Source organism: Antennarius striatus, chromosome 16 (assembly GCF_040054535.1).
Source record: "Antennarius striatus isolate MH-2024 chromosome 16, ASM4005453v1, whole genome shotgun sequence".
NCBI lineage: Eukaryota > Metazoa > Chordata > Actinopteri > Lophiiformes > Antennariidae > Antennarius > Antennarius striatus.
Window position 1 is genome coordinate 881,854 of NC_090791.1, and position 26,740 is coordinate 908,593.

Genomic DNA, 26,740 nt, shown 5'->3' on the forward strand with positions numbered 1-26,740 from the left:
CACACAGGGTGAATCACCCACTTCCTGTTTGTCGGTAGCCGTACGCACTGATGTGTTTTCCGTGCATCGGTTCCAGCTGTGGACCCGGAGCGACAGGAAGCTCAGATGTCTGACGCTGCCTGAAGGTGTCTCCTGGCATGGGCGGGGTCTGAGGGGTCAGAGGTGGGATGAGTGTCAACAGAGTCAGGTGACACTGGGCTAAACGGAATGTCTGTTGGTAGTAAACAATCACAGGGGTCCTTTCTCCCAGAGTGTCGACTGACAGGACCGGACCGGTGCCTTCAGGCGCTCCTCAGAAAAGGCCTCGTCGTTTCCACCAGTTGGAGCCGCTTGAAGTAGAACGTCAGTGGTTGTTGGTTTAGTAGACGTGACACCCAACCCCTAAAACCAAACTTTTAACGTCGTGTATTTGAGTAATCCCGCCCATCGACCGACCAGTCAGCAGACACGGGGGGGTGAACAGGTTTATTTAGGGATATGTGGGAGCCTGATTGTTAATATTAACACTGATGCACGTTTAAAGAAAATAATTATCAATTTATCTTTTAAACGGAGGAAGAAGAAGCTTTTATGGGATTGTTGGAATATTTCCTGCCTGGTGTTTGAAATGTCAGAATCTTTTATCCTTAAAGTTGTGTCGAGGAGAAAACGGCCTGGGAGGCATTAGCCGCGTGTTCACCTCGTGCTGTGTTCGTGTGCCGTGGGACAGAAGGCCGCTGGAGGTGTGGTCAGATGGACTCCGGCTCCGGCCTGAACCGCGTCGCGTTGAAACCCGTTGAACCGGATGTCCCTCGGGTACGGACGCAGCCCTCCTCGTCTTCCTCGTTCTCTTTCTTCTGATCTGCACTTCGCCTCCACACGCCGTCCCATGATTCATAGCTGCTGAATAATAGATGCTCCTTTCACATATCTCTGGAGACTTCAGGCTCTGCTTGCTGCTCTTTCATCCTCCACTCAGCGTGGTTCTCTCCTTCATCCCCACTCCTCCTCCTCCTCTTGCTTCTTTCTGTTTCGTGTGAAGCTGTTGCTCCTCTTCGTCTCACCGGGTGTTGGCAGCGTTTCCCTCCTCACTGCTTCATCTGCTTCCAGTCCATGAAGCGCCTGGACTCAGGAGTGGAGCCTCTAAATCAGAACTCTGCGCCGTTAATGGTGGTTCTTAAACAACCGCTCCGCCATCAGTGGTCGCCAACGGCAACGCTTCAGCTCGTCAATTATTTATTCAGCAAAAACTTACATGGCGTCTTAAATTAATAACATATGCATTTGTTTGACCTTAAATCAGAAATTGGATTTTTAAATGCATATCCCAGAATGCTTTTGTGTGTTGGTCCTCCTTAAATCCTCCCTACTGCACGTCCAATCAGTTTTTAATTCGGATCATGCTAACAGAGGCGGGCTTCTACCACCTCCAGCCACCAGGGGGCAACAATGAAGAGGTTTTGACTTCATTTTAGCACGACTCTCACAGATAAGCACATATTGGCTTGCTAGCGTGTAAATGCAAGATCCTGAGTGTGCTTAAACTAACCTAGCATGTTGATGCTAGCACTTAGCGACCTCTAAATCATGTGACAAGTCAACGGAGCACCTGAGATGTTGGGGAAATAACCAACAACGCCGGTTTGGTCCTTCAATGAGGGCACTACCGCAAGCAATTAGCTTAAACTGCCTTCACGCCCCTCTGCATTATGGGTAAGGGAGATCTAAAAGCAGCTCAGTGTTTCAGGAACGATGGAACAAATTTGGATTTCTAGAAGAGGTTCTCTGAGGAAGAGCTTTTCTTGTTGCTGCAGACTCACACGGCAACGGTGTTGTTTTTTGTTGTTGTTCTTTGTGTGGCTCCGCCTCCACACGTGGCTCCGCCTCTTAATGTACAAAGTTCTTCATTGTTTGCAGAAACTCCTGAAACTCAGCTTCTATTTTTTGGGACGTTTTTGAAATATGGACACTTGTGATGTCGCCTGTTGTATAAAGGAGCAGACTGTTGATCAAGATGATGATGGTGATGATGATGATGATGATTATGGGGATGATGATGATGAAGATGATAATAACTTGTAAAACACTATTCTGGTTTGAAGCTAAAGCTGCTGAAGCGTGTGTGTGTGTGTGTGTGTGAGAGAGGATGTTCTTCTACATTTAGGCTGAACGTTTATTCTGTTTTAAATTATTGACTGTACAGTTTTAAGGCAAAGGTGGGAAGAGGAAGATTTTTTCACAATAAAACTATTGAATGTCTGCTATGATGTTCGTTTTCCTTGGGGGGAGGCTGCCACCTGCTGGATGCGTGACGTCCAAACAGAACCACCACAGAAGAGCAGGAAGACACGGTTTGTACGACGGTACAGTCCAATCCAATCCAATCTTTATTTGTTGAGCACTTTACCACAACCGCAGTCGACCAAAGTGCTGTACAGGCAAATAAATAAAAAAGAAAAACATTATAATATTTGAGCCATTTTGTCTTTTATCTATAAGTAAAATTAATTAAAAACAAAATGTGGATAAAAACAAAAGCTTACAATCAGAGCAATAAAAAATAAGAGAAGACAAAATAAAATCCAGTGTCTAAATGTTGAAAGCCAAGGAGAAGAAGTAGGTCTTCACACGAGATTTAAAAACAGAGAAGAGGCCTGTCTGATTTGCTGAGGCAGATTATTCCACAATAATACAGAATGAATTCTGTGTGTTTGTTGCTCCAGACGTGAATATTTCGTGTTTGCTCTGAAATTAGAAACTATTTGGAGATGCTCGATATTTTATGAAGTTTTAATTTACTGTAATTGAAAGCACCAATCAATAGAGATATAGAGATACCCTTTTATTTTGAAAGGAACAACGCCTAACCGGAAATAAATGCTGTGGCCTCACGAACGACACAACGCAGCTAGCTAGCTAACAGGAAACGACGCTAAAGCCAAAAGATGACATCTACAGCCCCCGCCCCTTTTTTGTAGGGGGAAATTTCATTGGTTAAAAAAGAACACGATGATTGGAGGTAATGTCAACCGTCCCGCCCCGTTAGGCATTTCCGTAAATGTGATTAGCTGTTCGAGCGTCTTCGCTTTTGTTGCCGGAAATGTTCGCTATCGTAGCGTCTGGCGCCGTGAAATGACTACAGGCGCGGATTAAACTGGTTACTCTGTCAGATCCGTCCGGGAGGCGATGTCCGCCATTGTTCCTGCTGCGAGGGTTACGGTGGGATGCCAGGAAATACATGAAAGCCAAACATTGTGACTTCATACTGAAAGAACGTCATAGCCATTTTACTTCCTACTTTACTGATAAATTAAAACGTCGTCGTTGAAACACTATTGTCTGGATTAGTTTAAACTACGGCCGGTGAAATGTGAATAGTGCTGACCGCACCCCACAGGGTTAATAAACTGGGACAAGACCAGACACCTTCAGAACTGTAGAAGTCTCTTGGATGAGAGGAGAAATGGTTTCTAGAAACTTTCTTATAGTCCAGTGGATTGACTTAAACAGCTTTGGAGAACCTCGACCTGGACGACTGAGAACCCACACAGACATTTTGTTCCAAACGTTTCTGCTCCATACGAGTAGATCAGATCTCCCATTTTCTCCGAATTCTTCTCCGCTGTTCCTTTGACTCCATCAAAGTTCTCGATCAGGTCTCCATCTGCCGTTGTCCACTGCTTCTCGCTGTTGGACTTGGGCCACTTCACATGGAGTCTGTGATGTTGTATGTTCCACAACTGGTTACAAGTTGGTCAGCACATAGACGAAGGAAAGGTGTTTCTGTTGATCAGTTTAGGTGAAATGAATGGAAATATGAACTGAAGGTGTGTAGAATTAATGATTTCATGAACTAATGACAGATTAAAAAGTTTCACATCTGATGTTATGAATAAAGACACATTCAGGTACAGGAGTAAAAACGACTGACTTCCTTTTTGTTTGAAAATTTCAAATCTTCCAGTTTAATAGATTTTATGACAAACAGGAGTTTTTCACAGAAATCTGAATTGCATTGATCAGTTTGATCAGTTCTTCCTGTCTTTGATCTGTAGATACTGTGACAGACTTGGACACGGTTCTTGCTGTGGTTCTCTGGACTGATCAGAACCAGGACTGGACCAGAGTGACGGACAGCAGCAGAGGAAGTGAGAGGGAAACCAGCTGAGTGGTTCCATCGACAACGAACCCGGGGGGGTTGGAGGTGATCTGGGACTTGATCCAAGACTCATACTCAGAAACTCGAGTGTAGACTCCTGGGATGTTGGGCTGATCACAAGCGCAACCAAAACTAACTACTCCACCCTGAACCCACTTGGACTCCACCTTCCGAACCAGCGGCCCACCAGAATCCCCCTGTACGACAAAAACATCCTTTTGATCAGCAGCCAACAAAACCGATGGGCTTTAAACGTGGGGGCGGGACTTACGAGGCAGGTGTCCTTTCCTCCCCTGTAGGAACCGGCACACATTATGTTGTTGGTGATAAAATGGTAAATCTTGTCACAGTCGGAGTTGGACACGATGGGGACGACGACCTCCTGGAGCGTCTGGAGTGGTGGTAGAGTATCTGAAAGAGAGAGGAAGGATGAAGGCTGGCCCCTCATCATTTTCATCACCTGACTGTGACATCACCGATCCCCCTCATCGATCCGATCGCTGTCAGATTAAAGCAGGGTGTGTCGGGTAGAGTCAGGTGAGGTGAAGGAATGCGTTCTGATTGGACGGGTCACCATCTGTTTGTTTTTATAGGAAACTTTACGAGCGTTCTGCTTCCTGACTGTGGTTCATGTCATCAGGGTTTTTACATCTATCTTTTACCTCTCACTGGTCACCTGCACAGTCGCCAGCTGCCTGTAATCGGCCATCGTCGTACCTGTCCCCAAGAAGAAGTCTATCAGCAGCCCTAACGACTACAGACCTGTGGCTCTGACCCCCACAGTGATGAAGTGCTTTGAGAGGCTGGTCCTGAGGCAAATAAAATCTCTGCTGCCTCCCAGTCTTGATCAGCACCAGTTCGCTTCCAGAGCCAACAGGTGGACTGGTGATGCAACACGGACCTCCACACTGTGTGGACACCTCAAACACCCTGGCAGCTATGGGGGGTGTTGTTCGTAGACTTCAGTTCTGCCTTTGACACACTAGTTCAGAGCAGACTGTTGTCCAAACTGCGCGGTCTGGGTATCGACGAGCACATCGCCTCATCGATCGGGAGTTTTCTCACGAACTGCAGGCAGGCAGTCAGGCTGGGTGGTTATTGATCCTCAACCCTGGTTGTGAGCCCTAGGGCCCCCCAGGGCTGTGTGCTCAGCCCAATGCTGTACACCTTGTACACACTTGGCTGCACCCCGATTGGCAGCGGCAACTTTCTCTTCAATTTGCTGACGACATTACTGTGGTGGGGCTGGTAACAAATAATGACGAGTCGGCCTACAGGGAGGAGGTCCTGAACCTCAGCACCTGGTGCTCCCTCAACAACCTGGCACTGAACTCCTCCAAAACCAAGCAGATGGTGCTGGACTTCAGGAGGAAGAGGTAGGATCTCCTGCCTCTTCTAATCCAGGGGGACCTGTGGAACGGGTCAGCAATTTCAAGTTCCTGGGAACGCACATCTCACACGACCTTACATGGGGCACTAACACTAGTGCCCTTGTGAAAAAGGCGCACCAACGCTTGTACAGTCTAAGGTCCCTGAGAAGAGTAAACGTGTCTCAGGACCTGTCGCTGCCTCTACAGATGTTCTGTGGAGAGCATCCTCACCAACAACATCCTGGTGTGGTTTAGGGCTCTGGACCTGGTACAAGCACTCATTACGTAATACCGAAATGTAGTTGACATAGTTTGTGTGTGTGTGTGTGTGTGTGTGTGTGTGTGTGTATGTGTGTGTTCTTACAACCAATTTTGATATCTCCCCATCCAGTGACCCAGCATTCCTCCCCATCTTTGTATTCGCTGCCCACCGCCGCCAGACACACGGGTCGGATGAAGTCGGTGAAGGTAACGGGTCCAGAGAGCTGGATCAGGGCGACGTCATTGTCCACTGTTCTAGGATTATACTGAGGATGAATGATGATCTTGGACGCCGTCATCATGACTTCGTTGGGGTTCGAACCCATTTGGGTGTGACGTCCCAGGAATATATCGTAATCGGTCACATGAAAACTGAAAGAGAGCGTTTGCTCAGGTGAGACATCGTTTACATCGTCAACTGTTGAGTTCAAAGACATCTAGCAGTTCTACCAGAACACCAGTTAGTTTTCAGTGTTTTCTTCTGGACCATCGTTACGTTTTTCGAGGCCTGGACTCACCCGCTTTGGATGCAATGAGCAGCTGTCAGGACCCACTGGTTGTTGATCAGGGAACCTCCACAGATGTGTTCCCCAAGATGCAGGCTGGCCATCCAGGGCCACGCCCCCGCAGCAGCATCGTTTCCTCCTACGATCCTGGTGTTGAGAGGAGCAACGCCACACACTGGAGGGAAACAGCTGTTAAAGTTCACTGACAGCAGGACAGTCCAGCGTCTGTGAGGAGTTCACTGACAGCAGGACAGTCCAGCGTCTGTGAGGAGTTCACTGACAGCAGGACAGTCCAGCGTCTGTGAGGAGTTCACTGACAGCAGGACAGTCCAGCGTCTGTGAGGAGTTCACTGACAGCAGGACAGTCCAGCGTCTGTGAGGAGTTCACTGACAGCAGGACAGTCCAGCGTCTGTGAGGAGCGTCAGCAGGACGGTGTGTGAGGCAGGAGACTGAATCGGCCCACATGAATGAGATAACGGGGTTCAGAGATTCAACAGCAGCGGTTCAACACCACCAGGTTGCACCCGGTACCTGTCGGGCGGCACAGAACGTTTGACTTTTTCTTTTCTTTTTTAATTGATTACCAGTCTAAAGATGTTTTATTTTGAAAAGTGACTTCTGTGCAGAATGAAGCACAGACGAATGCATGCACCTGTGCCTCTTAACAGGTCTCAGTCACTTGACAGATTACCACCTGTCACCCCAAAAATGAAGCCCACGACTGTGCCAGTGTTCTGGATTAAAATGAAGGCAGAATAACCTGAGACGGCCCAAAAAGCATTGAAAACGGTGCTTCTATTTCCAACATCCTGTCTTTGTGGAGCGGGATTTTATGCAGTGACCACAAACAAAACCAAACTACGAAGTAGACTGGAGGTACGGTACACACTTCAGGTACCACTGTCTCCCGTTACCCCTAGGCTGCGTTCAGACTGCAGGGAAATTGGATACCAATTAGATTTCCTGCCATATCCAATTTTTAGGGCTGACTGTTCACACTGTTTTTAGCAAGTGTCCAAATGGGATCTGGCTCAGTTCAGACTGGGGCAAATTGTTGTCCGATCTGACAGGTTGCCGCAGCAATGACCTCGGGGCGGAGGCGTCATTCACTGCGCGTGATGTGTGAGGTAATATAATCACTAAAGTGTTTGGAGCTGTTCAGACTGAGATGCATCCGTCCATATCTGATGTGAATCGACCTCCCGAATGTGGTTCCAATCCGTCCCTCAAAAATCGGATATCATCAGATGCATATATGTCATGCTGGGATGCACAGATTTTTCTTGAAGTGCATCCCAGGGATGCACTACTTTCTTGAGGTAAAATAAACTCTGATTAAGGAGTAGTTACATTTATGTTACATTACATTGAGTTACATTTAGTTACATTTATTAGTTACATTAAGGAGTAGTTACATTTATGTTACATTACATTGAGTTACGTTGAGTTACATTTATTAGTTACATTAAGGAGTAGTTACATTTATGTTACATTACATTGAGTTACATTTAGTTACATTTATTAGTTACATTAAGGAGTAGTTACATTTATGTTACATTGAGTTACATTTAGTTACATTTATTAGTTACATGTGGCCCTTTGAGGACAGCCTCTATGCTGATGTGACCTTCAGTAAAGAGGAGTTTGACCCCCGTTCTAGAGGTGGTACTGACCCTGACGTGTGTTACCGTGACTACAGACGGAACCGTCAGAACACTGGTGTCCAGCTGTTCAGGACAGAACCACATGAATCCTCACTCACCGTCTGACTGTCCGTTGATTCCTGTGAGGAACACAAAGAAGAACATCTGTCAGGGTTTCCACGTCTGCTGGTGGTCCAGAGATCCTCCAACCCACCACAATTCCTTCAGCCCTTCCATCCATATTCATTCCTATTGATTTCTTCTGTTCACACAGAACCCAGACACGGAGAACTTCTTCAGCAGAACTCACCTGTGACCATGAGGGCCAGGAGCACGACCCCCCAGGAGACCAGTTTGACCTCCATGGATTCTTCCTCTGTCTTCTGATGATGCAGGATTGAACGGCTCGGAGCTCCAGACGACGACTGACGGTCTGACGGGGGGGTCTGCTCTATTTATATGGATGTAGGGGTGGATGGATGACTCCATGTACACACGGTTATTTATTTACAGCTGAAGGAAGTACAGTGAGGCTTCTGGTTGTGGGCGGAGCCTAACACGGTTTCTACTTATACTCTATCAGTTCTCGTGGACCCGACCGGCCCGCCAACAGTTTATGAGCGACTTTGATGATACGTTTATTGCAGCTGAACTCTGCTGGTGATCAGATTAACGTCTGCCCGTCCAGCCTCACCCACATCAAGTCCATCAGCCGTGCTGCGTTCAGGGACAGTGGGAAGGTCCAGTTTCTGCCCCGTCAAGAATCTAGAATCACTTTAATCGTCATCGTCAATGAAAACAATGGAATTGGTCAGATCTTCCAGCTGCTCCTGCTCACCTGCAGCTTGTTGTGAAAGCAGGTGAAATAAAGTTTATGGTTCAAATTTAACGTCTTACATCACATGACGCATCACTTATCGGACATCTAAGTCAAACATCATCTACAGGAACCAGAGATAAAATAACCCTAACCCCTGTCCTCTAACCCTTAGCCCCTAAACCCTCTACGGATCTTTGGTGTAATAACAGTTGCTCATCCAGGTGTTGTCCATCAGCCCAATCTTCTTCAGTTGACGAGCCGTTTTTGCGATATCACCATTCTTCATGGTGACATTCTTGTTGATGTAAACATTTTTACATCCCACTTCCAAGCGGTGATGTATTGTAATGTCTGTTCATGTGTCCGTCCGTTGGTTTGTCCAACAAATATCTTCACAACTGTTGTAGACAGAAAGATGAAACTGAAGGACATTACTCAGGCAGCACAGGGGATGAAAATGAGATGATGACCTTGACCTTAAGGAAAACTAATTCAAGCTCAAATGTCAACTTTTGCACTCTCAGGAACCGCATAGGATAGAAAGACAAGGGAGAAGGCCAGTGTGAGTAAGACCATAGATAGAAGATAGTGCTTTGATCAATGACAGTAGGTCAGAGCGCTACCTTTGATCTTTGACCTATGCAAATACGACAGGATAAAATTTTGAATTCAGGGGAGTCGCGGGATGTTGCATTCTGTGACTGCCTTGGTTCTCGTTTCCTCTCTGTTTGAGGTCTTGTGTCAGAAGAGCAGTCTTGTGTTTACGGTTGTAGAGTTTTATCCTCACTGCAGGCGGTCTCCTACCCCGGGATGGCAGTGAATAACAGCTCTGGATGTGCTCCAGATCGCTGAGTCAGGAAATCACCTGTTGCTTCACTTTGTCAGTATCAGCGTTGTTTGGTGCGGTTCCCTTCGCTACAACCTGTACATGCATTTGTGGCTTGATTTTGATGCCGGTGATGATCACATCATTAATGAGAGCGTTCCGTTCCAATTTTTCTACCCTCGGTTCCAAGACAACAGTGTGTCGGTCCGTCTCTTCCATATCTTTCCACAGTTGCTTCACTTCTTATAAGACCTTCCTGAACCCTTAACTCTTCCAGTAATTCATTCTGTTGGACTCATGTCCTTCTTTCCTGGTTCTTTTGTCCCGAACCTTTCTGTTCCGTAGGAGTAGATCAGATCTCCCATTCTCCAATTGTGGGCTGTGGGTTAAATCCTGCTGCTAAGCTTCACCCACAGATACAAACTTGGGGCTCTTGTCCTACAACTGATGTTACTCGTTCTGTAACGATGATCTGGTTCGTCTTCGTGTTGATCCCAGGGTCAGTTACCCGGTTGTCCTCTTCTGCCGCTGCTCTCACAGACTCTGGGGGGGGGTTCTCTTTAAACTTTTTGTAGCAGTGATGGGTGGCACTTGTCCAATGACGAAGCCCGCCATCATGGATATCTAGTCCATGACAGCCCCGTTGGGCTACTTTCTTCCTGTCAGCTGTCTTTCCAAGCTGTCACATTGCCTTTACCCAGTCGTCAGCTGCCCTTTCACAGAAATCAATGGATTTCTCAGGTTTATCGGTTGATTTCATAGGACTAGATGGTAAAATCCCTGAGACTGATCAGCACAGAGGTGAATGAAAGGTGTTTCTGTTGATCAGTTTAGGTGAAATGAATGGAAATATGAACTGAAGGTGTGTAGAATTAATGATTTCATGAACTAATGACAGATTAAAAAGTTTCATATCTGATCTTACGAATAAAGACACATTCAGGTACAGGAGTAAAAATGACTGACTTCTTTTTGGTTGAAATTTCAAATCATCTAGTTTAATGAATTTTATGACAATCAGGAGTTTTTCACAGAAATCTGAATTGCATTGATCAGTTTGATCAGTTCTTCCTGTCTTTGATCTGTAGATACTTTGACAGACTTGGACACGGTTCTTGCTGTGGTTCTCTGGACTGATCAGAACCAGGACTGGACCAGAGTGACGGACAGCAGCAGAGGAAGTGAGAGGGAAACCAGCTGAGTGGTTCCATCGACAACGAACCCGGGGGGGTTGGAGGTGATCTGGGACTTGATCCAGGACTCATACTCAGAAACTCGAGTGTAGACTCCTGGGATGTTGCGCAGAGCACAACCACACCCAAAACTAACTACTCCACCCTGAACCCACGTGGAGTTCACCTTCCGAAGCAGCGGGCCACCAGAATCCGCCTGTACGACAAAAACATCTGTTTGATCAGCAGCCAGCAGAACCAATGGGCTTTAAGGATGGGGCGGGACTTACGAAGCAGGAGTCTTTTCCTCCCTCGGAGTAACCGGCACACATCATTTTGTTGGTGATAAGCTGGTAAATCTTGTTACAGTCGGAGTTGGACACGATGGGGACGACGACCTCCTGGAGCGTCTGGGGCGGCAGCAGAGGAGCTGAAAGAGAGAGGAGGGATGAAGGCTGGCCCATCATCATCTTCATCACCTGACTGTGACATCACCGATCCCCCTCAATCGATCCGATCGCTGTCGGGTAGAGTCAGGTGAGGTGAAGGAACGCGTTCTGATTGGACGGGTCACCATCTGTTTGTTTTAACAGAGAACTTTTACAGATACATACTTTTGCTTTCTGACTGTGTCATGTCATTAGTGTTCCTGTCCTTTATTGTTCTCTCCTTTATCACTTCTTCTTTTACTGCTTTTACGTTTCACTAGATTCCTTTAATATTTTACACACCTCCTTTTTATTTCCCTTTTAATCATTTATTGGTTTTAAAATAAGATAAGATACACTTGATTTGCCCCAAACTGTGAAATAGACATGTTGCAGCAGCATTCAGACACACAGAACAAACAGAAACAAGGAAAATGTACATTGAAGAAAAATTAAGACATTAGGGGAAAGGGAATAATAATCATATTAACAATGATAATAATACCCAAAGCTAGTGCTTTGATCAACCTATGATTTGATTTACCCTGACCTATGAAAAAAGCGCAGGGTAAAATTTTGAATTCAGAGACTACAATATCCCATGACTTGCTCTGACCTACCCTGAAAGTAGGACAGGGTAAATAGTTTGAATTCAGGGGTGTCGTGGGATGTTGCATTCTCTGACTGCCTTGGTTCTCGTTGGGTCTGTTGGTATCGCTGGCTCGCTGCTCCTGTTATTACAGTTTGACTCCCTTATGGTTCTGTCTCCTACGTAACCTGGTACAAGAACTCATTACGTAATACCGAAATGTACTTGGCATTTTGTGTGAGTGTGTGTGTGTATGTGTGTAACTGTAAATGACTGAACAAATTCTCACAGATCATGCTGATATCTCCCCATCCAGTGACCCAGCATTCCTTCCCATCTTTGTATTCACTGCCCACCGCCGCCAGACACACGGGTCGGATGAAGTTGGTGAAGTTAACAGGTCCAGAGAGCTGGATCAGGGCGATGTCGTTGTACACTTCTTTAGGATTATACTGAGGATGAATGATGATCTTGGATGCCTTCCTCATGACTTCGTTGGGGTTCGAACCCATTTGGTTTTGACGTCCCAGGAATATATCGTAATCGGTCAAAGGCACACTGAAAGAGAGCGTTTGTTCAGGTGAGACATCGTTTACATCGTCAACTGTTGAGTTGAAGGACAACCAGCAGTTCTACCAGAACACCAGTTAGTTTTCAGTGTTTTCTTCTGGACTATCGTTACGTTTTTCAAGGATTGGACTCACTCAGAATCAACACAATGAGCAGCTGTCAGGACCCACTGGTTGTTGATCAGGGAACCTCCACAGATGTGTTCTTCAAGATGTAGGCTGGCCATCCAGGGCCACGCCCCCACAGGAGCATCATCACCTCCTACGATCCTGGTGTTGAGAGGAGCAACACCACACACTGGAGGGAAACAGCTGTTAAAGTTCACTGACCGCAGGACAGTCCAGCGTCTGTGAGGAGTTCACTGACAGCAGGACAGTCCAGCGTCTGTGAGGAGTTCACTGACAGCAGGACCTTCCAGCGTCTGTGAGGAGTTCACTGACAGCAGGACAGTCCAGCATCTGTGAGGAGTTCACTGACAGCAGGACAGTCCAGCATCTGTGAGGAGTTCACTGACAGCAGGACAGTCCAGCGTCTGTGAGGCAGTAGACGGATCAAATTGACCCACATGAATGAGACGAAGCGATTCAGAGGTTCTAGAACACATGTGTCAAACTCAAGGCCCGGGGGCCAAATGTGGCCCTCAAGAGCATGAAAGATCAGTGTCTAGAAATAGGTCAAAAGTGTGCTTTGAGCAAAACTACATTTCCCACAATGCAGTAGTTCATCCCTTTTGAACTCTGACTAAACGTTGTGAACAAAGTTAATGTCCTAACTTGTGTCTGATGTTATTTTTCTTTATTGATTGATAGTTTGATCTAATGTAGCCACAAGAGGACACAAGCCAGTGTCTTATTGTGCCGGTCCCAAGCCCGGATAAATACAGGGGGTTGCGTCAGGAAGGGCATCTGGCGTAAAACTTTTGCCAAATCAAAGATGCGAATTAAACCTATGACTTCCATACCAGATTGGTCGAGGCCCGGGTTAACAACGACCGCCATCGGCGCTGTTGACCTACAGGGCGCCAGTGGAAATTAGACTACTGTTGGTCGAAGAAGGAGAGGAGGAAAGTGCGTTCGCTCGAAGAAAGAGAAGAGGAACACCAAGAGTATAGGACTAAGAGTAGGGACGTTGAATGTTGGAACTATGACAGGAAAAGGTAGAGAGTTGGTTGACATGATGCAGAGGAGGAAGGTAGACATACTGTGTGTCCAGGAGACCAGGTGGAAAGGTAGCAAGGCTAGAAGTTTAGGAGCAGGGTTCAAGTTGTTCTATCATGGTGTAGATAGGAAGAGAAATGGAGTAGGAGTTATCTTGAAGGAGGAGTTTGTTAGGAATGTCCTGGAGGTAAAAAGAGTGTCAGATAGAGTGATGGGTCTGAAGCTAGAAATAGAAGGTGTGATGTTCAATGTTGTTAGCGGGTATGCTCCACAGGTAGGATGTGAGCTGGAGGAGAAGGAGAAATTCTGGTCGGACTTTGATGAAGTGATGCAGAGCATGCCTAGAAGTGAGAGAGTTGTCATTGGTGCAGACTTCAATGGACATGTTGGTGCAGGAAACAGAGGTGATGAGGAGGTGATGGGCAGGTTTGGTATCCAGGAGAGGAACGCAGAAGGACAGATGGTGGTTGACTTTGCAAAAAGGATGGAAATGGCTGTAGTGAATACTTTCTTCCAGAAGAGGCAGGAACATAGGGTGACCTATAAGAGTGGAGGTAGGAGCACACAGGTAGACTGCATCTTGTGTAGACGGTGTAACCTGAAGGAGATCAGTGACTGCAAAGCAGTGGTAGGTGAGAGTGTAGCCAAACAGCATAGGATGGTGGAGTGTAGGATGACTCTGGTGGTGAGGAAGATCAAGAGGGCAAAGGGAGAGCAGAAGACGAAATGGTGGAAGCTGAAAAAGGAAGAGTGTTGCATGACTTTTAGGAAGGAGTTAAGACAGGATCTGGGTGGTCAGGAGGTGCTTCCAGATGACTGGACAACTACAGCTAATGTGATCAGGGAGACAGGTAGGAGAGTACTTGGTGTGTCATCTGGAAGGAAAGTAGATAAGGAGACTTGGTGGTGGAATGAGGAGGTACAGGAGTGTATACAGAGAAAGAGGTTAGCTAAGAAGAAGTGGGACACTGAGAGGACTGAGGAGAGTAGACAGGAGTACAGGGAGATGCAGCGTAAGGTGAAGGTAGAGGTAGCAAAGGCCAAACAAGAAGCTTATGATAACTTGTATGCTAGGTTGGACAGTAAGGAGGGAGAGACTGATCTATACAGGTTGGCAAGACAGAGAGACAGAGATGGGAAGGACGTGCAGCAGGTTAGGGTGATTAAGGATAGGGATGGAAGTCTATTGACAGGTGCCAGTAGTGTGATGGGAAGATGGAAAGAGTACTTTGAAGAGTTGATGAACGAGGAAAATGAGAGAGAACAAAGACTAGAAGAGGTGACTGTTGTGGACCAGGATGTAGCAAAGATTAGTCAGGATGAAGTGAGGAGGGCACTGGAGAGGATGAAGAGTGGAAAGGCAGTCGGTCCTGATGATATACCTGTAGAGGTATGGAAGTGTCTAGGAGAGGTGGCAGTAGAGTTTCTGACTGGGTTGTTCAACAGGATCTTAGATAGTGAGAAGATGCCTGAGGAACGGAGGAGAAGTGTGCTGGTGCCCATTTTTAAGAACAAGGGAGATGTGCAGAGTTGTGGCAACTACAGAGGAATAAAGCTGATGAGCCATACATTGAAGTTATGGGAGAGAGTAGTGGAAGCTAGACTAAGGGCAGAAGTGAACATTTGTGAGCAGCAGTATGGTTTCATGCCAAAACAGAGTACTACAGATGCAGTATTTGCTTTGAGGATGTTGATAGAGAAGTACAGAGAAGGCCAGAGGGAGCTGCATTGTGTTTTTGTAGATCTGGAGAAAGCTGATGACAGGGTGTCCAGAGAGGAACTGTGGTATTGTATGAGGAAGTCTGGAGTGGCAGAGAAGTATGTTAGAGCGGTGCAGGACATGTATGAGGACTGTAAGACAGTGGTGAGGTGTGCTGTAGGTGTGACAGAGGAGTTCAAGGTGGAGGTGGGACTGCATCAGGGATCAGCTCTGAGCCCCTTCTTGTTGCTATGGTGATGGACAGGCTGACAGACGAGGTTAGACAGGAATCTCCATGGACTATGATGTTTGCAGATGACATTGTGATCTGCAGTGAGAGCAGGGAACAGGTGGAGGAGAAGCTAGAGAGGTGGAGGTTTGTCCTGGAAAGGAGAGGAATGAAGGTTAGCCGCAGTAAGACAGAGTACATGTGTGTGAATGAGAGGGACCCAAGTGGAATAGTGAGGTTAGAGGGAGAAGAGATCAAGAAGGTGGAGGGTTTGAAGTACTTAGGGTCAACAGTCCAGAGCAATGGAGAGTGTGGAAAAGAGGTGAAGAAGCGTGTCCAGGCAGGATGGAACGGGTGGAGGAAAGTGTCAGGTGTGATGTGTGATAGAAGAGTTTCAGCTAAAATGAAAGGAAAGGTGTATAAAACTGTGGTGAGACCAGCGATGTTTGGTCTAGAGACAGTGTCACTGAGGAAAAGACAGGAGACTGAGCTGGAGGTAGCAGAGATGAAGATGCTGAGGTTCTCTCTGGGAGTGACCAGGAAGGATAGGATCAGGAATGAGTACATCAGAGGGACAGCACATGTTAGAGGTTCTGGAGATAAAGTCAGAGAGGCCAGACTGAGATGGTTTGGACATGTCCAGAGGAGAGATAGTGAATATATTGGTAGAAGGATGCTGAGTTCTGAACTGCCAGGCAGGAGGCCTAGAGGAAGACCAAAGAGGAGGTTTATGGATGTAGTGAAAGAGGACATGAAGGTAGTTGGTGTGAGAGAAGAGGATTCAAAGGACAGGGCTAGATGGAGGCAATTGATTCGCTGTGGAGACCCCTGAAGGGAAAAGCCGAAAGGAAAAGAAGAAAAAGATTGATAGTTTGATCCTTGATTGATGGAGTTCTGTGGGTTCAATAACCTGACAAATTAAAAGGATTTATGTTAGAACAGAGAAACAAACATGTTTTTTCTGTCTAACTGTAACATTTGGAACTACAATAAGTGATAAATTCAGTTATTTAATATTAAGCCGTGTTCTCGTTTGCGTGCGTCTTTATTGCACTTTTTTTGACAGGGATGCAGGATCGTCAGACATTATGTGTTCCTGCGACGGAAGCTTTAAATTCACTTCCATTCACCTGAAATACTCACAGTTTCTCCATTTCTCCACTTAAATGTCGAAACCGGAAATTGCCATTATTTTTTGATCTAGCGCGAGAAGTTGGCTCGTGTCTCATGACAGTTTCTCATGAGACTCACCTGTGTGATTCTGCCTCATTAAAACCGACCAAACGGCAACACGACGTCTGCGCTGCAGTGAGAGCGAGGAGTTAGTTCGACCCTCCAGAGCAATCATAAGCTGTCACTTATGCTGAGAGTCCTGTTGGGTTTCTCTGTCTGTTAAATCGCTTTGAAAGGTCTGTGATTAAGCGCGATACAAATAAAGGTAATTGTTTGATTGATTGATTATCAACATGCCTCCGAAAAAAAATGCAAAATTTGGAGAAAAACTAAGAGAGGGGAAGGTCCTGTCAGCTTGGTGCAGTGTCCACAGGACGATACCTGAAATAAAGACGAAGAAAATAATTCCAATAATAATAAAGGGAAAAAAACTGTTTTACATCTTTCTTTATTTCTGAAACTGTTTATTAAATGATTACCAGGCTTTACCATTTTGATAAAAATAGTACAAAATTTACTTTTTTTTCTGTTTTACTTTAAACAGTTATGATGTCGCTATTAATAAAATCATTGAAATGAACAGTTTGTTTAGTTTTTATATTGTACTATTGGCAAAATTCGCTACTTGCGTACGCTTCTACCGTATATTCTGTTATTACTTTTGGGATGCGCAGATTTTTCTTGAAGCTCATCCCAGGGATGCACTACTTTCATTTATGTTACATTACATTGAGTTACATTTAGTTACATATATTAGTTACATGTGGCCCTTTGAGGACAGCCTCTATGCTGATGTGACCTTCAGTAAAGAGGAGTTTGACCCCCGTTCTAGAGGTGGTACTGACCCTGACGTGTGTTACCGTGACTACAGACGGAACCGTCAGAACACTGGTGTCCAGCTGTTCAGGACAGAACCACATGAATCCTCACTCACCGTCTGACTGTCCGTTGATTCCTGTGAGGAACACAAAGAACATCTGTCAGGGTTTCCACGTCTGCTGGTGGTCCAGAGATCCTCCAACCCACCACAATTCCTTCAGTCCTTCCATCCATATTCATTCCTATTGATTTCTTCTGTTCACACAGAACCCAGACACGGAGAACTTCTTCAGCAGAACTCACCTGTGACCATGAGGGCCAGGAGCACGACCCCCCAGGAGACCAGTTTGACCTCCATGGATTCTTCCTCTGTCTTCTGATGATGCAGGATTGAACGGCTCGGAGCTCCAGACGACGACTGACGGTGTGACGGTGTGACGGGGGGGTTGGTTATTTATTTACAGCTGAAGGAAGTACAGTGAGGCTTCTGGTTGTGGGCGGAGCCTAACACGGTTTCTACTTATACTCTATCAGTTCTCGTGGACCCGACCGGCCCGCCAACAGTTTATGAGCGACTTTGATGATACGTTTATTGCAGCTGAACTCTGCTGGTGGTCAGATGAACGTCTGGGACGTCCAGCCTCACCCGTAACAAGTCCATCAGCCGTGCTGTGTTCAGGGACAGTGGGAAGGTCCAGTTTCTGCCCCGTCAAGAATCTAGAATCAGTTTAATCGTCATCGTCAATGAAAACAATGGAATTGGTCAGATCTTCCAGCTGCTCCTGCTCACCTGCAGCTTGTTGTGAAAGCAGGTGAAATAAAGTTTATGGTTCAAATTTAACGTCTTACATCACATGATGCATCACTTATCGGACATCTAAGTCAAACATCATCTACAGGGACCAGAGATAAAATAACCCTAACCCCTGTCCTCTAACCCTTAGCCCCTAAACCCTCTACGGATCTTTGGGGTAATAACTACTGTTGTCCATCCTGTTATTGTAGAAGTTGTCAGGGTCAACCCTTCCATTTATAATCCTTATTATTTGTATTTTTCCAGCTCCATGGCTCTGCTGATCATCATTGTGTTCATCTGCTCCAGAGAGAGTCTCTTTGTTTTGATGAAGATCTAGTTTGATGAAGATGCAGTTGTTGGTCCAGGTGTTGTCAATCAACCCGTTCTTCTTCAGTTGATGAGCATTTTCGACCAAATCAGCCAAAAATGAGATTCCCGTCGATGTAAACATATTTTCCTTTCAGTTTGAAGCCTCGTTTCAGAAGAGCAATCCTGTGTTTACGTGTGTAGAATTTTATCCTACCCCAGATGGCGGTGAATAATAGCTCTGGATGTGCTCCAGATCTCTGAGTTGGGAAACCACCTGTTGCTCCACTGTCTCAGTATCAGCGTTGTGCTCGGTGGCCTGTCCTGGTTACATGCATTCGCGGCTTGATTTTGATGCCAGTGATGATCACATCATTAATGTGAGCATTCTGTTCCAAATTTTACACTTTACAGTTACACTTTGAGGATCTCCTCAATCCCACGACCTTGTCTTACACAGAGGAAGCAGAGTCTGAGCTCTCAGAGGTGGACTGGTCCATCACCTGAACTGAATCCACAGGGTGGTTGCCAAGCTCTGAATCTCATCCACCAGTGGTGGATGGACGTCCATTTGGTATTCTGGTTGAGGAATTGGTGGTGTGTCTGATGGTACCACCCTTTGCTCAAATCTTTGGCTGTTCGTGTGAATAGTTTCTTGGTGGTCTTCCACTTCCCTCTTTCAATCAATCAACTTTTATTTATATAGCGCTTGATCACATCTGCAGACATTTCAAACCGCTTAATAGATAGAAAGCCAACAGTGCCCTCCAGAGGAAACATAAGCGACGGTGGCGGGGAAAATCTCCTTCACTGAGGAAGAAACTCCGGGCAGAACCCAGACTCTGGAGGGGGGTCATCCGCCTTGACCTGTTGGTTTGGAGAGAGTAATACACTGGGGACAGAGATAGGTCAAGGAGGAGAGACAGAGAGAGGGAGTGAGGGAGTGGCAGACAGGCCAGATTGAATTTTCATGTCCATATTGAGCTGTTGTTGCTGAAGTGGGGGCTGGATTTCCATGCCTTTGGATTCGCTGTCTTCCATGTGTGTTCCCCACCTGTCACACAGAAGTTTATTCCTCTGTCAGGCAGTTCAAAACCATTTTACCTCACATGGTCTGAACACGTAGCACTAATTAATTAATTAATAACGTGAAGCCCCACTACGAAACAAAGCACAGAGCTTTTGAGCAGAATTATCCCCTGAAGTCCGCGCTGAGGGCAAAATGACCCAGAAAAATGCAAATGAATGTTCACTAAAGGCATGGTGGAGTTTGGGGTAACATAAAACATCTTTTAGTGATGGGTTGTGAAGAAGTGCTTGAGACATTGTTTGAGGGAAAACAGAAAGATTAGATGTGTGGAAAAACTCCCAGCGTCAGCTTCAACAGCAACCAGAACATCAGAAATATTAACAGCTTGATGCAGCTATTCAGAGAGAACCGTGTGTGTGTGTGTGTGTGTGTGTGTGTGTGTGTGTGTGTGTGTGTGTGTGTGTGTGTGTGTGTGTGTGTGTGTGTGTGTGTGTCAGAGGACAGACTTTTGACTATGTTTTTGCACCATCCCAAGTCGGATGAATGCCATCCCTCCTAATGAGACCAGGCTTTACCCAGAAAGCTTTTCAATTGCCTATGAAGCCTGCTGAGTTATTGGGACACCACCTAGTCAGTCAGCGGTTAAAAGATGACATGAGGCTAACAGCTCATTGTTGGTTAAATTGTGGAGGGGACCAGAGAAAACTATTTCGTCATCCAGGGTCTTCGTAAATGTTCACACCGACTCGACGTTAGCTTTTAGGACCTCTGACTTTCTCAGGCGAGCATCATTTACCTCACAATGAACTACAATTTGTCTAAACCTCCGTTTAGTTTTACTTATTAACTTGAATTCTCCTTCGATGTCGCCTGCTCTGGCCCCCGGGATGCAGCTACATTGTGGCTGTCTTAAATTAATGTTGTCTCACAATGGAAGATCCAACAACCAGAGTGTGGCGTCCAGTAGGCTTCTGTCGACATTTCGCTCTCACAGTTAAGCTGCAGCGCTAAGCTATGGCACTCCCCTCACTCTGGGGGTGCTTTTTGCAGGCTATGGCTATTCTCGATGGAGTGGAGTCGCCCCTCGACCTCTCTGAGCCTTGCCTCCAGCACTAAAACAAAGCTACACTTCACACATATTCCTGACTCACTAATGGAGGTTGAGGTATAACTGAACATGAGACAGTTGGAGCAAGAGGTAGATGGAGGAAGACACCTAAAGTGACCCTCTCTTTTCCTTTGTGAAGAGTCTTTTGTCAAATCTGAAGGGGTCCTTGTAGAAGGATGTTCTTGCCCTGTCTTTCCTCTTGTCCTGAGGTTTTCAGCTCTCTGCAGCCCGGAGTAGATCAGATCTCCCATTTTCTCCAATTTCTTCTCCACTGTTCCTTTGAGTCCATCAAGGTTCTTGATCAGGTCTCTATCTGCCGTTGCCCACTGTTTCTCGCTGTTGGACTTTGGCCACTTCACATGGAGTCTGTGATCTTGAATGTTCTTCTCCACAGCTGATTACAAGTTGATCAACACATAGATGATCGGTTCATGTTAAATGAATGGAAATAAGAACTGAAGGTGTGTAGAATTAATGATTTCATGAACTAATGACAGATTAAAAAGTTTCATATCTGATGTTATGAATAAAGACACATTCAGGTACAGGAGTAAAAACGACTGACTCCTTTTTGTTTGAAAAGTTTAAATCATCTAGTTTAATGAATTTTATGACAATCAGGAGTTTTTCACAGAAATCTGAATTCCATTGATCAGTTTGATCAGTTCTTCCTGTCTTTGATCTGTAGATACTGTGACAGACTTGGACACGGTTCTTGCTGTGGTTCTCTGGACTGATCAGAACCAGGACTGGACCAGAGTGACGGACAGCAGCAGAGGAAGTGAGAGGGAAACCAGCTGAGTGGTTCCATCAACAACGAACCCGGGGGGGTTGGAGGTGATCTGGGACTTGATCCAGGACTCATACTGGGACACTCGGGCGTAGCCTCCAGGGAGGTTGGGCAGAGCACAACCATCTGTACTAACAAAACTAACTACTCCACCCTGAACCCACTTGGACTCCACCTTCCGAAGCAGCGGCCCACCAGAATCCCCCTGTACGACAAAAACATCCGTTTGATCAGCAGCCAGCAGAACCAATGGGCTTTAAGGATGGGGGCGGGACTTACTATACAGTGGCCCGTTCCTCCCCCGGATGGACCGGCACACATCATGTTGTTGGTGATAATCTGGTAAATCTTGTTACAGTCGGAGTTGGACACGATGGGGACGACGACCTCCTGGAGCGTCTGGGGCGGCGGCAGAGGAGCTGAAAGAGAGAGGGGGGATATTTGACCCTCTTTGAGACTGCCTGCTCCCCCAGCCCCTGCCTTTTGCTTGCCCCTTGTAGAATCTGCCTGGACTGGTTGCCCTTGTGCCTGATTCCTGTATGCTGCCTGTTCGCCTGCCATTTGTCTGATTCGTCTGCCTGTTGGATTGATCACCCCGGTAGAGACTCTGACCCGCCTGCTTGTCTGTTGTGCTTTTGGGTTATCTACCAGTCTTGTTCGAGCCTTGACAATCAGGGTTCTCTCCTTTATCACTTCTTCTTTTACTGCTTTTATGATTTACTGGGCTCCTTTAACATTTGACACACTTCCTTTTTGTTTTCCTTGTAATAATTAATTGGTTTTATTACAGTTTGACTTCCTTATGGGTCTGTCTTCTACCTAACCTGGTACAAACACTCATTACGTAATACCAAAATGTACTTGGGATAGTGTGTGTGTGTGTGTGTGTGTGTGTGTGTGTGTGTGTGTGTGTGTGTGTGTGTGTGTGTGTGTGTGTGTGTGTGTGTGTGTGTGTGGTGTGGGTGTGTGTGTGTGTTCTTACAATCCATTTTGATATTTCCCCATCCAGTGACCCAGCATTCCTGCCCATCTTTGTATTCGCTGCCCGCCGCCGCCAGACACACGGGTCGGATGAAGTCGGTGAAGGTAACGGGTCCAGAGAGCTGGATCAGGGCGACGTCGTTGTCAAATGTTTTAGGATTATACTGAGGATGCATGATGATCTTGGACGGCGTCATCATGACTTCGTTGGGGTTCGAACCATTTTGGATGTGACGTCCCAGGAATATATCGTAAGCGGTCACAGGAAACCTGAAAGGCATCGTTTACATCCACGACTGTTGAGTTCAAGGACAACCAGCAGTTCTACTAGAACGCAACTTTGTTTTCGGTTTCTTCCTCTGGACCATCATTAATGGTTTTTGAGGCTTGGACTCACCCAAATTCGACACAATGAGCAGCTGTCAGGACCCACTGGTTGTTGATCAGGGAACCTCCACAGATGTGTCCCCCAACATGTAGGCTGGCCATCCAGGGCCACGCCCCCACAGGAGCATCATCACCTCCTACGATCCTGGTGTTGAGAGGAGCAACGCCACACACTGGAGGGAAATCAGATTGACCCACATGACTGAGACGAAGCGGTTCAGAGGTTCTAGAGCAGGGGGGTCAAACTCATTTTCACCAAGGGCCACATCAGCATAATGGCTGTCCTCCAAGGGCCAGATGTAACTAATAATGTAACACCCTGACGTGTGTTACCGTGACTACAGACGGAACCATCAGAACACTGGTGTCCAGCTGTTCAGGACAGAACCACATGAATCCTCACTCACCGTCTGACTGTCCGTTGATTCCTGTGAGGAACACAAAGAACATCTGTCAGGGTTTCCACGTCTGCTGGTGGTCCAGAGATCCTCCAACCCACCACAATTCCTTCAGCCCTTCCATCCATATTCATTCCTATTGATTTCTTCTGTTCACACAGAACCCAGACACGGAGAACTTCTTCAGCAGAACTCACCTGTGACCATGAGGGCCAGGAGCACGACCCCCCAGGAGACCAGTTTGACCTCCATGGATTCTTCCTCTGTCTTCTGATGATGCAGGATTGAACGGCTCGGAGCTCCAGACGACGACTGACGGTCTGACGGGGGGGTCTGCTCTATTTATATGGATGTAGGGGTGGATGGATGACTCCATGTACACACGGTTATTTATTTACAGCTGAAGGAAGTACAGTGAGGCTTCTGGTTGTTGTGGGCGGAGCCTAAGATGGTTTCAACTGATACTCTATCACACATGTGTCGAACTCAAGGCCCGGGGGCCAAATGTGGCCCTTGAGAGCATAAAAGGTCAGTGTCTCAAAATAAATCGGTCAAAAGTGTGACTAAAACTACATTTCCCACAATGCAGTAGCTCAGCCCATTTTAACTCTGACTAAACGTAGTCAACAAAGTTAACGTCCTAACTTGTGTCTGATGTTATTTTTCTTTATTGATAGTTTGATCCTTGATTGATGGAGTTCTGTGGGTTTAATAACCTGACAGATTAAAAGGATTTATGTTAGAACAGAGAGTTATTTAACATTAAGGAGTATTTACACTTATATTACATTACAGTGAGTTACATTTAGTTACATTTATTAGTTACATGTGGCCCTTCGAGGACAGCTGTTATCCTGACGTGGCCCCCGGTGTAAAGGACTTTGACCCCTCTGCTCTATCAGTTCTCGTGGACCCTGTCGGCTCGCCAACCGTTTATGGTGGACGCCATCAGGAGTTTTATTGCAGCTGAAGTCTGCTGGTGGTCAGATGAACGTCTGGGACGTCCAGCCTCACCCACATCAGGTCCATCAGCCGTGCTGCGTTCAGGGACAGTGGGAACTTGTGACGCTTGTCATTATTTAGGTTGCATCAGCTACATCGCAGGACACCATGGACCCCGTCCAGCGTCTGCCCCCTCACTCCTTCAGCTGGTTAGGGCTAGGGTTCTATTTTCCCTTTTCCATTCTGAACACATGAAAAAGCTGCTGAGCTCATCACTTTATTCAAACTTAAAAGTTGTTGTGAACAATGTTTAACTCTGACTTATCAGACCCCCCCACCCCCAAAAAACACACATGTAATCAGTCATTCACCCCCCACACACATAGTTTATTAGATTTATTTTGGTTGTTAAAGACACAAATAATCTGAACCTGATTTTTATGGGCTCAGGTTCACACACACACACACACACACACACACACACACACACACACACACACACACACACACACACACACACACACACACACACACACGTGATTTTTAAGAAAACCTCAACCATGAGAATGAAAGTGAAAGTGTGAGTGAACCCCTGTCTCATGGACAGACTGAAGGTCTGACAGGAGGAGGTGGACAGACCAGTGGACAGACCGGGGGACAGACCAGTGGACAGACCGGGGGACAGACCAGTGGACAGACCGGGGGACAGACCGGGGGACAGACCAGTGGACAGACCGGGGGACAGACCGGGGGACACACAGGTAGGACGCGTCCTCCCCGTCTTCTATCGGATCTAACTGTTGCTCTAACGTGGACTTCTGTCTCTCCGCTCGCGCTTGTTCGCGCGTCGGCGGCGCGCCTCACATTAGCGCGTGTCAGTGGCGCGCGTCGCGCTAATGCGCGTGTCTGTGATGGATGGATGAATGGATGGTTGCAGTGACGTGCGGTCAGGGGGAGGGGTCTCCATCATGAAAGAAAAAAATGGAAAATGGAAGAAATAAATGAAATGGTTCTATGTACCCAGTGGGGTGTTATTATTGAAGTTATTTTACGTTTAACGTCACCGATTTTAGATTATTTTTACTCAAAATCGCTGAGTTTGCATGTGATCCAGTGAGACCGTAATGCTATCTCTATATGTCATCACGTTTGCTCTATGAACTACATTTCCATAGTTCAGCTGATGTGTATACTGTAGTGTTTTGTGGTCAACAACTGTATGTGTGTAACTGAATGGATGGATGGATGGATGGATGGATGGATGGATGGATGGATGGGACAGTTCCTGATTCTCTGACTGCCTCCATCCCGCAGGAGCCAATCAGATCCCAGAGATCCCGACGACATCATGCAGTGGGCGGAGGATGACCGGTGCGTGCCTGCGGGCGTGGGCCCGGTGGGCGTGTCAGGGCCGGTGACCGGTACCACCTACTTCATGTACCACGGCACCACCAGCCAGCGGGCTCAGGCCATCCTGTCCGGGGGCTTCTGCCGCTCAAAGGGCGGGATGCTGGGCCCCGGGGTCTACCTGAGCCGGGATCTGGACAAAGCGGTCCGCTACCCGATTGGTCACCCCGATTACGACAAGGTCATCCTGAAGGTCGTGGTGGACGTGGGGAACGTGATCGTCATCAACTACCAGAACCACCCGCTGCAGAAGACCTGGCAGTACCACGGCTACGACAGCGCCTGGGTGCCCCCCAACTGTGGGATGGTGCCCAGCGGGCTGGAGGAGAGCTGCATCTGGGACCCCAGTCGGATCCGCATCATTGAAGTCATCAGGCCCCGCCGAGCCCAGCCCCGCCCAGCCGAGGCTGCAGACAACATGTGGTTCCCCATGATGCTGCTGACCGGCGTGCTCCTTTTGTTCGGCATCACTAGAGACTAGAGATGCGCTGTGATGTCATCCGGACGTTATGACATCACAGCCAGCAGCGATGATGAAATTTGTTACAAGTATTTACAACATTTGTTTTCCATTGGGTGATAAATTCTAATCAGACGTGTTTTGGGTTCAGAATCACTCGCTTTGAATCGAGACAAATAAAGATTTGTCTTAAAATAAATTTTATTTGACCAAAAAATATCGATTTAACAAGAAATGTATGGAATGAAAAGTTAATGTTGGGAATTTAAGTCGTGCAAATTTTATTGATCGGTTTCACCAAATGAGACGGGAGAAGGAGTTACAGGCAGAAAAAACAGGTTTCAACTATTTTTCCAAATTCTAAATTTAAAGTCTAACTTAAAAATACGTAAAAGTCAATCCTAGTCACGTGACAGCCAGGAAGTCACTGCATCTGTAAACAGGAAGACCTGGTGCTGAACGTGAACCGCGGTTCTTCTTCTGTGGTGCTGCTGTAAACAATCAATCAAACCAATAAAATAAATACATAAATGAAGTTTTATCTGAACTGTTGGCTCCTCCACGGCCACGCGGGGGCCTCCGCGTCCTCCCGCAGCCTCCACACCTCTCTCCTCATTTCGAGCCTTTGCCAAATTCCCTCCCTCCTCTTCCTCCTCCTCCTCCTCTTCCTCCTCCCCCCCGCCAGTAGCTTCTGTGGCCGCGCAGGGGAGCGTTCATACCCCGCTGTCGGCGTT

At 46.7% G+C, this 26,740-nt stretch overlaps 3 protein-coding genes and 1 long non-coding RNA gene across 6 annotated transcripts; 1 reads left to right on the top strand and 3 right to left on the bottom strand.

Annotated features, from left to right (window-relative positions):
• Positions 1-4,039: 4,039 nt before the first annotated feature.
• Positions 4,040-8,356, bottom strand: LOC137610127 (prostasin-like). Its single transcript, XM_068337592.1, has 6 exons — positions 8,230-8,356; positions 8,039-8,059; positions 6,288-6,450; positions 5,873-6,141; positions 4,410-4,549; positions 4,040-4,335 (listed from the first exon to the last, which is right to left on the bottom strand). The coding sequence occupies exons 1-6, from the start codon at positions 8,282-8,284 to the stop codon at positions 4,084-4,086; spliced, it is 900 nt and encodes a 299-aa protein (XP_068193693.1). The 5' UTR covers positions 8,285-8,356; the 3' UTR covers positions 4,040-4,083.
• LOC137610148 (uncharacterized) lies at positions 4,458-10,791 on the top strand. 3 transcript variants are annotated; one of them, XR_011038431.1, is made up of 3 exons: positions 4,458-4,675; positions 8,194-8,779; positions 10,654-10,791. It is a non-coding gene; the product is annotated as an uncharacterized lncRNA (long non-coding RNA). The 3 variants fall into 3 exon arrangements; XR_011038430.1 differs by lacking the exon at positions 4,458-4,675 and adding an exon at positions 6,029-6,163; XR_011038432.1 differs by lacking the exon at positions 4,458-4,675 and adding an exon at positions 7,412-7,595.
• On the bottom strand, positions 10,658-18,187 carry LOC137610126 (prostasin-like). The gene is made up of 6 exons (XM_068337591.1): positions 17,705-18,187; positions 17,517-17,537; positions 12,459-12,621; positions 12,044-12,312; positions 11,028-11,167; positions 10,658-10,954 (listed from the first exon to the last, which is right to left on the bottom strand). Exons 1-6 carry the CDS (start codon positions 17,757-17,759, stop codon positions 10,703-10,705), a joined length of 900 nt encoding a protein of 299 aa, XP_068193692.1. The 5' UTR covers positions 17,760-18,187; the 3' UTR covers positions 10,658-10,702.
• Positions 18,188-21,233: 3,046 nt separating this feature from the next.
• Positions 21,234-23,521, bottom strand: LOC137610125 (prostasin-like). Its single transcript, XM_068337590.1, has 6 exons — positions 23,395-23,521; positions 23,207-23,227; positions 22,810-22,972; positions 22,414-22,682; positions 21,711-21,850; positions 21,234-21,636 (listed from the first exon to the last, which is right to left on the bottom strand). Exons 1-6 carry the CDS (start codon positions 23,447-23,449, stop codon positions 21,379-21,381), a joined length of 906 nt encoding a protein of 301 aa, XP_068193691.1. The 5' UTR covers positions 23,450-23,521; the 3' UTR covers positions 21,234-21,378.
• Between the last annotated feature and the right edge of the window lie 3,219 nt (positions 23,522-26,740).

Coding starts and splice junctions, on each gene's coding strand:
- LOC137610127 (XM_068337592.1), bottom strand. CDS start 8,284: ATGGAGGTCAAACTGGTCTCCTGGGGGGTCGTGCTCCTGGCCCTCATG. Junction 6,142..6,287: donor GCTCATTGCATCCAAAGCGG/GTGAGTCCAGGC, acceptor GCTCTCTTTCAG/TTTTCATGTGACCGATTACG. Junction 4,336..4,409: donor GAGGAAAGGACACCTGCCTC/GTAAGTCCCGCC, acceptor TTTGTCGTACAG/GGGGATTCTGGTGGGCCGCT.
- LOC137610126 (XM_068337591.1), bottom strand. CDS start 17,759: ATGGAGGTCAAACTGGTCTCCTGGGGGGTCGTGCTCCTGGCCCTCATG. Junction 12,313..12,458: donor GCTCATTGTGTTGATTCTGA/GTGAGTCCAATC, acceptor GCTCTCTTTCAG/TGTGCCTTTGACCGATTACG. Junction 11,168..12,043: donor GGGAGATATCAGCATGATCT/GTGAGAATTTGT, acceptor TCTCTCTTTCAG/CTCCTCTGCTGCCGCCCCAG.
- LOC137610125 (XM_068337590.1), bottom strand. CDS start 23,449: ATGGAGGTCAAACTGGTCTCCTGGGGGGTCGTGCTCCTGGCCCTCATG. Junction 23,228..23,394: donor CCTGGCCCTCATGGTCACAG/GTGAGTTCTGCT, acceptor TGTTCCTCACAG/GAATCAACGGACAGTCAGAC. Junction 21,851..22,413: donor GGGAAATATCAAAATGGATT/GTAAGAACACAC, acceptor TCTCTCTTTCAG/CTCCTCTGCCGCCGCCCCAG.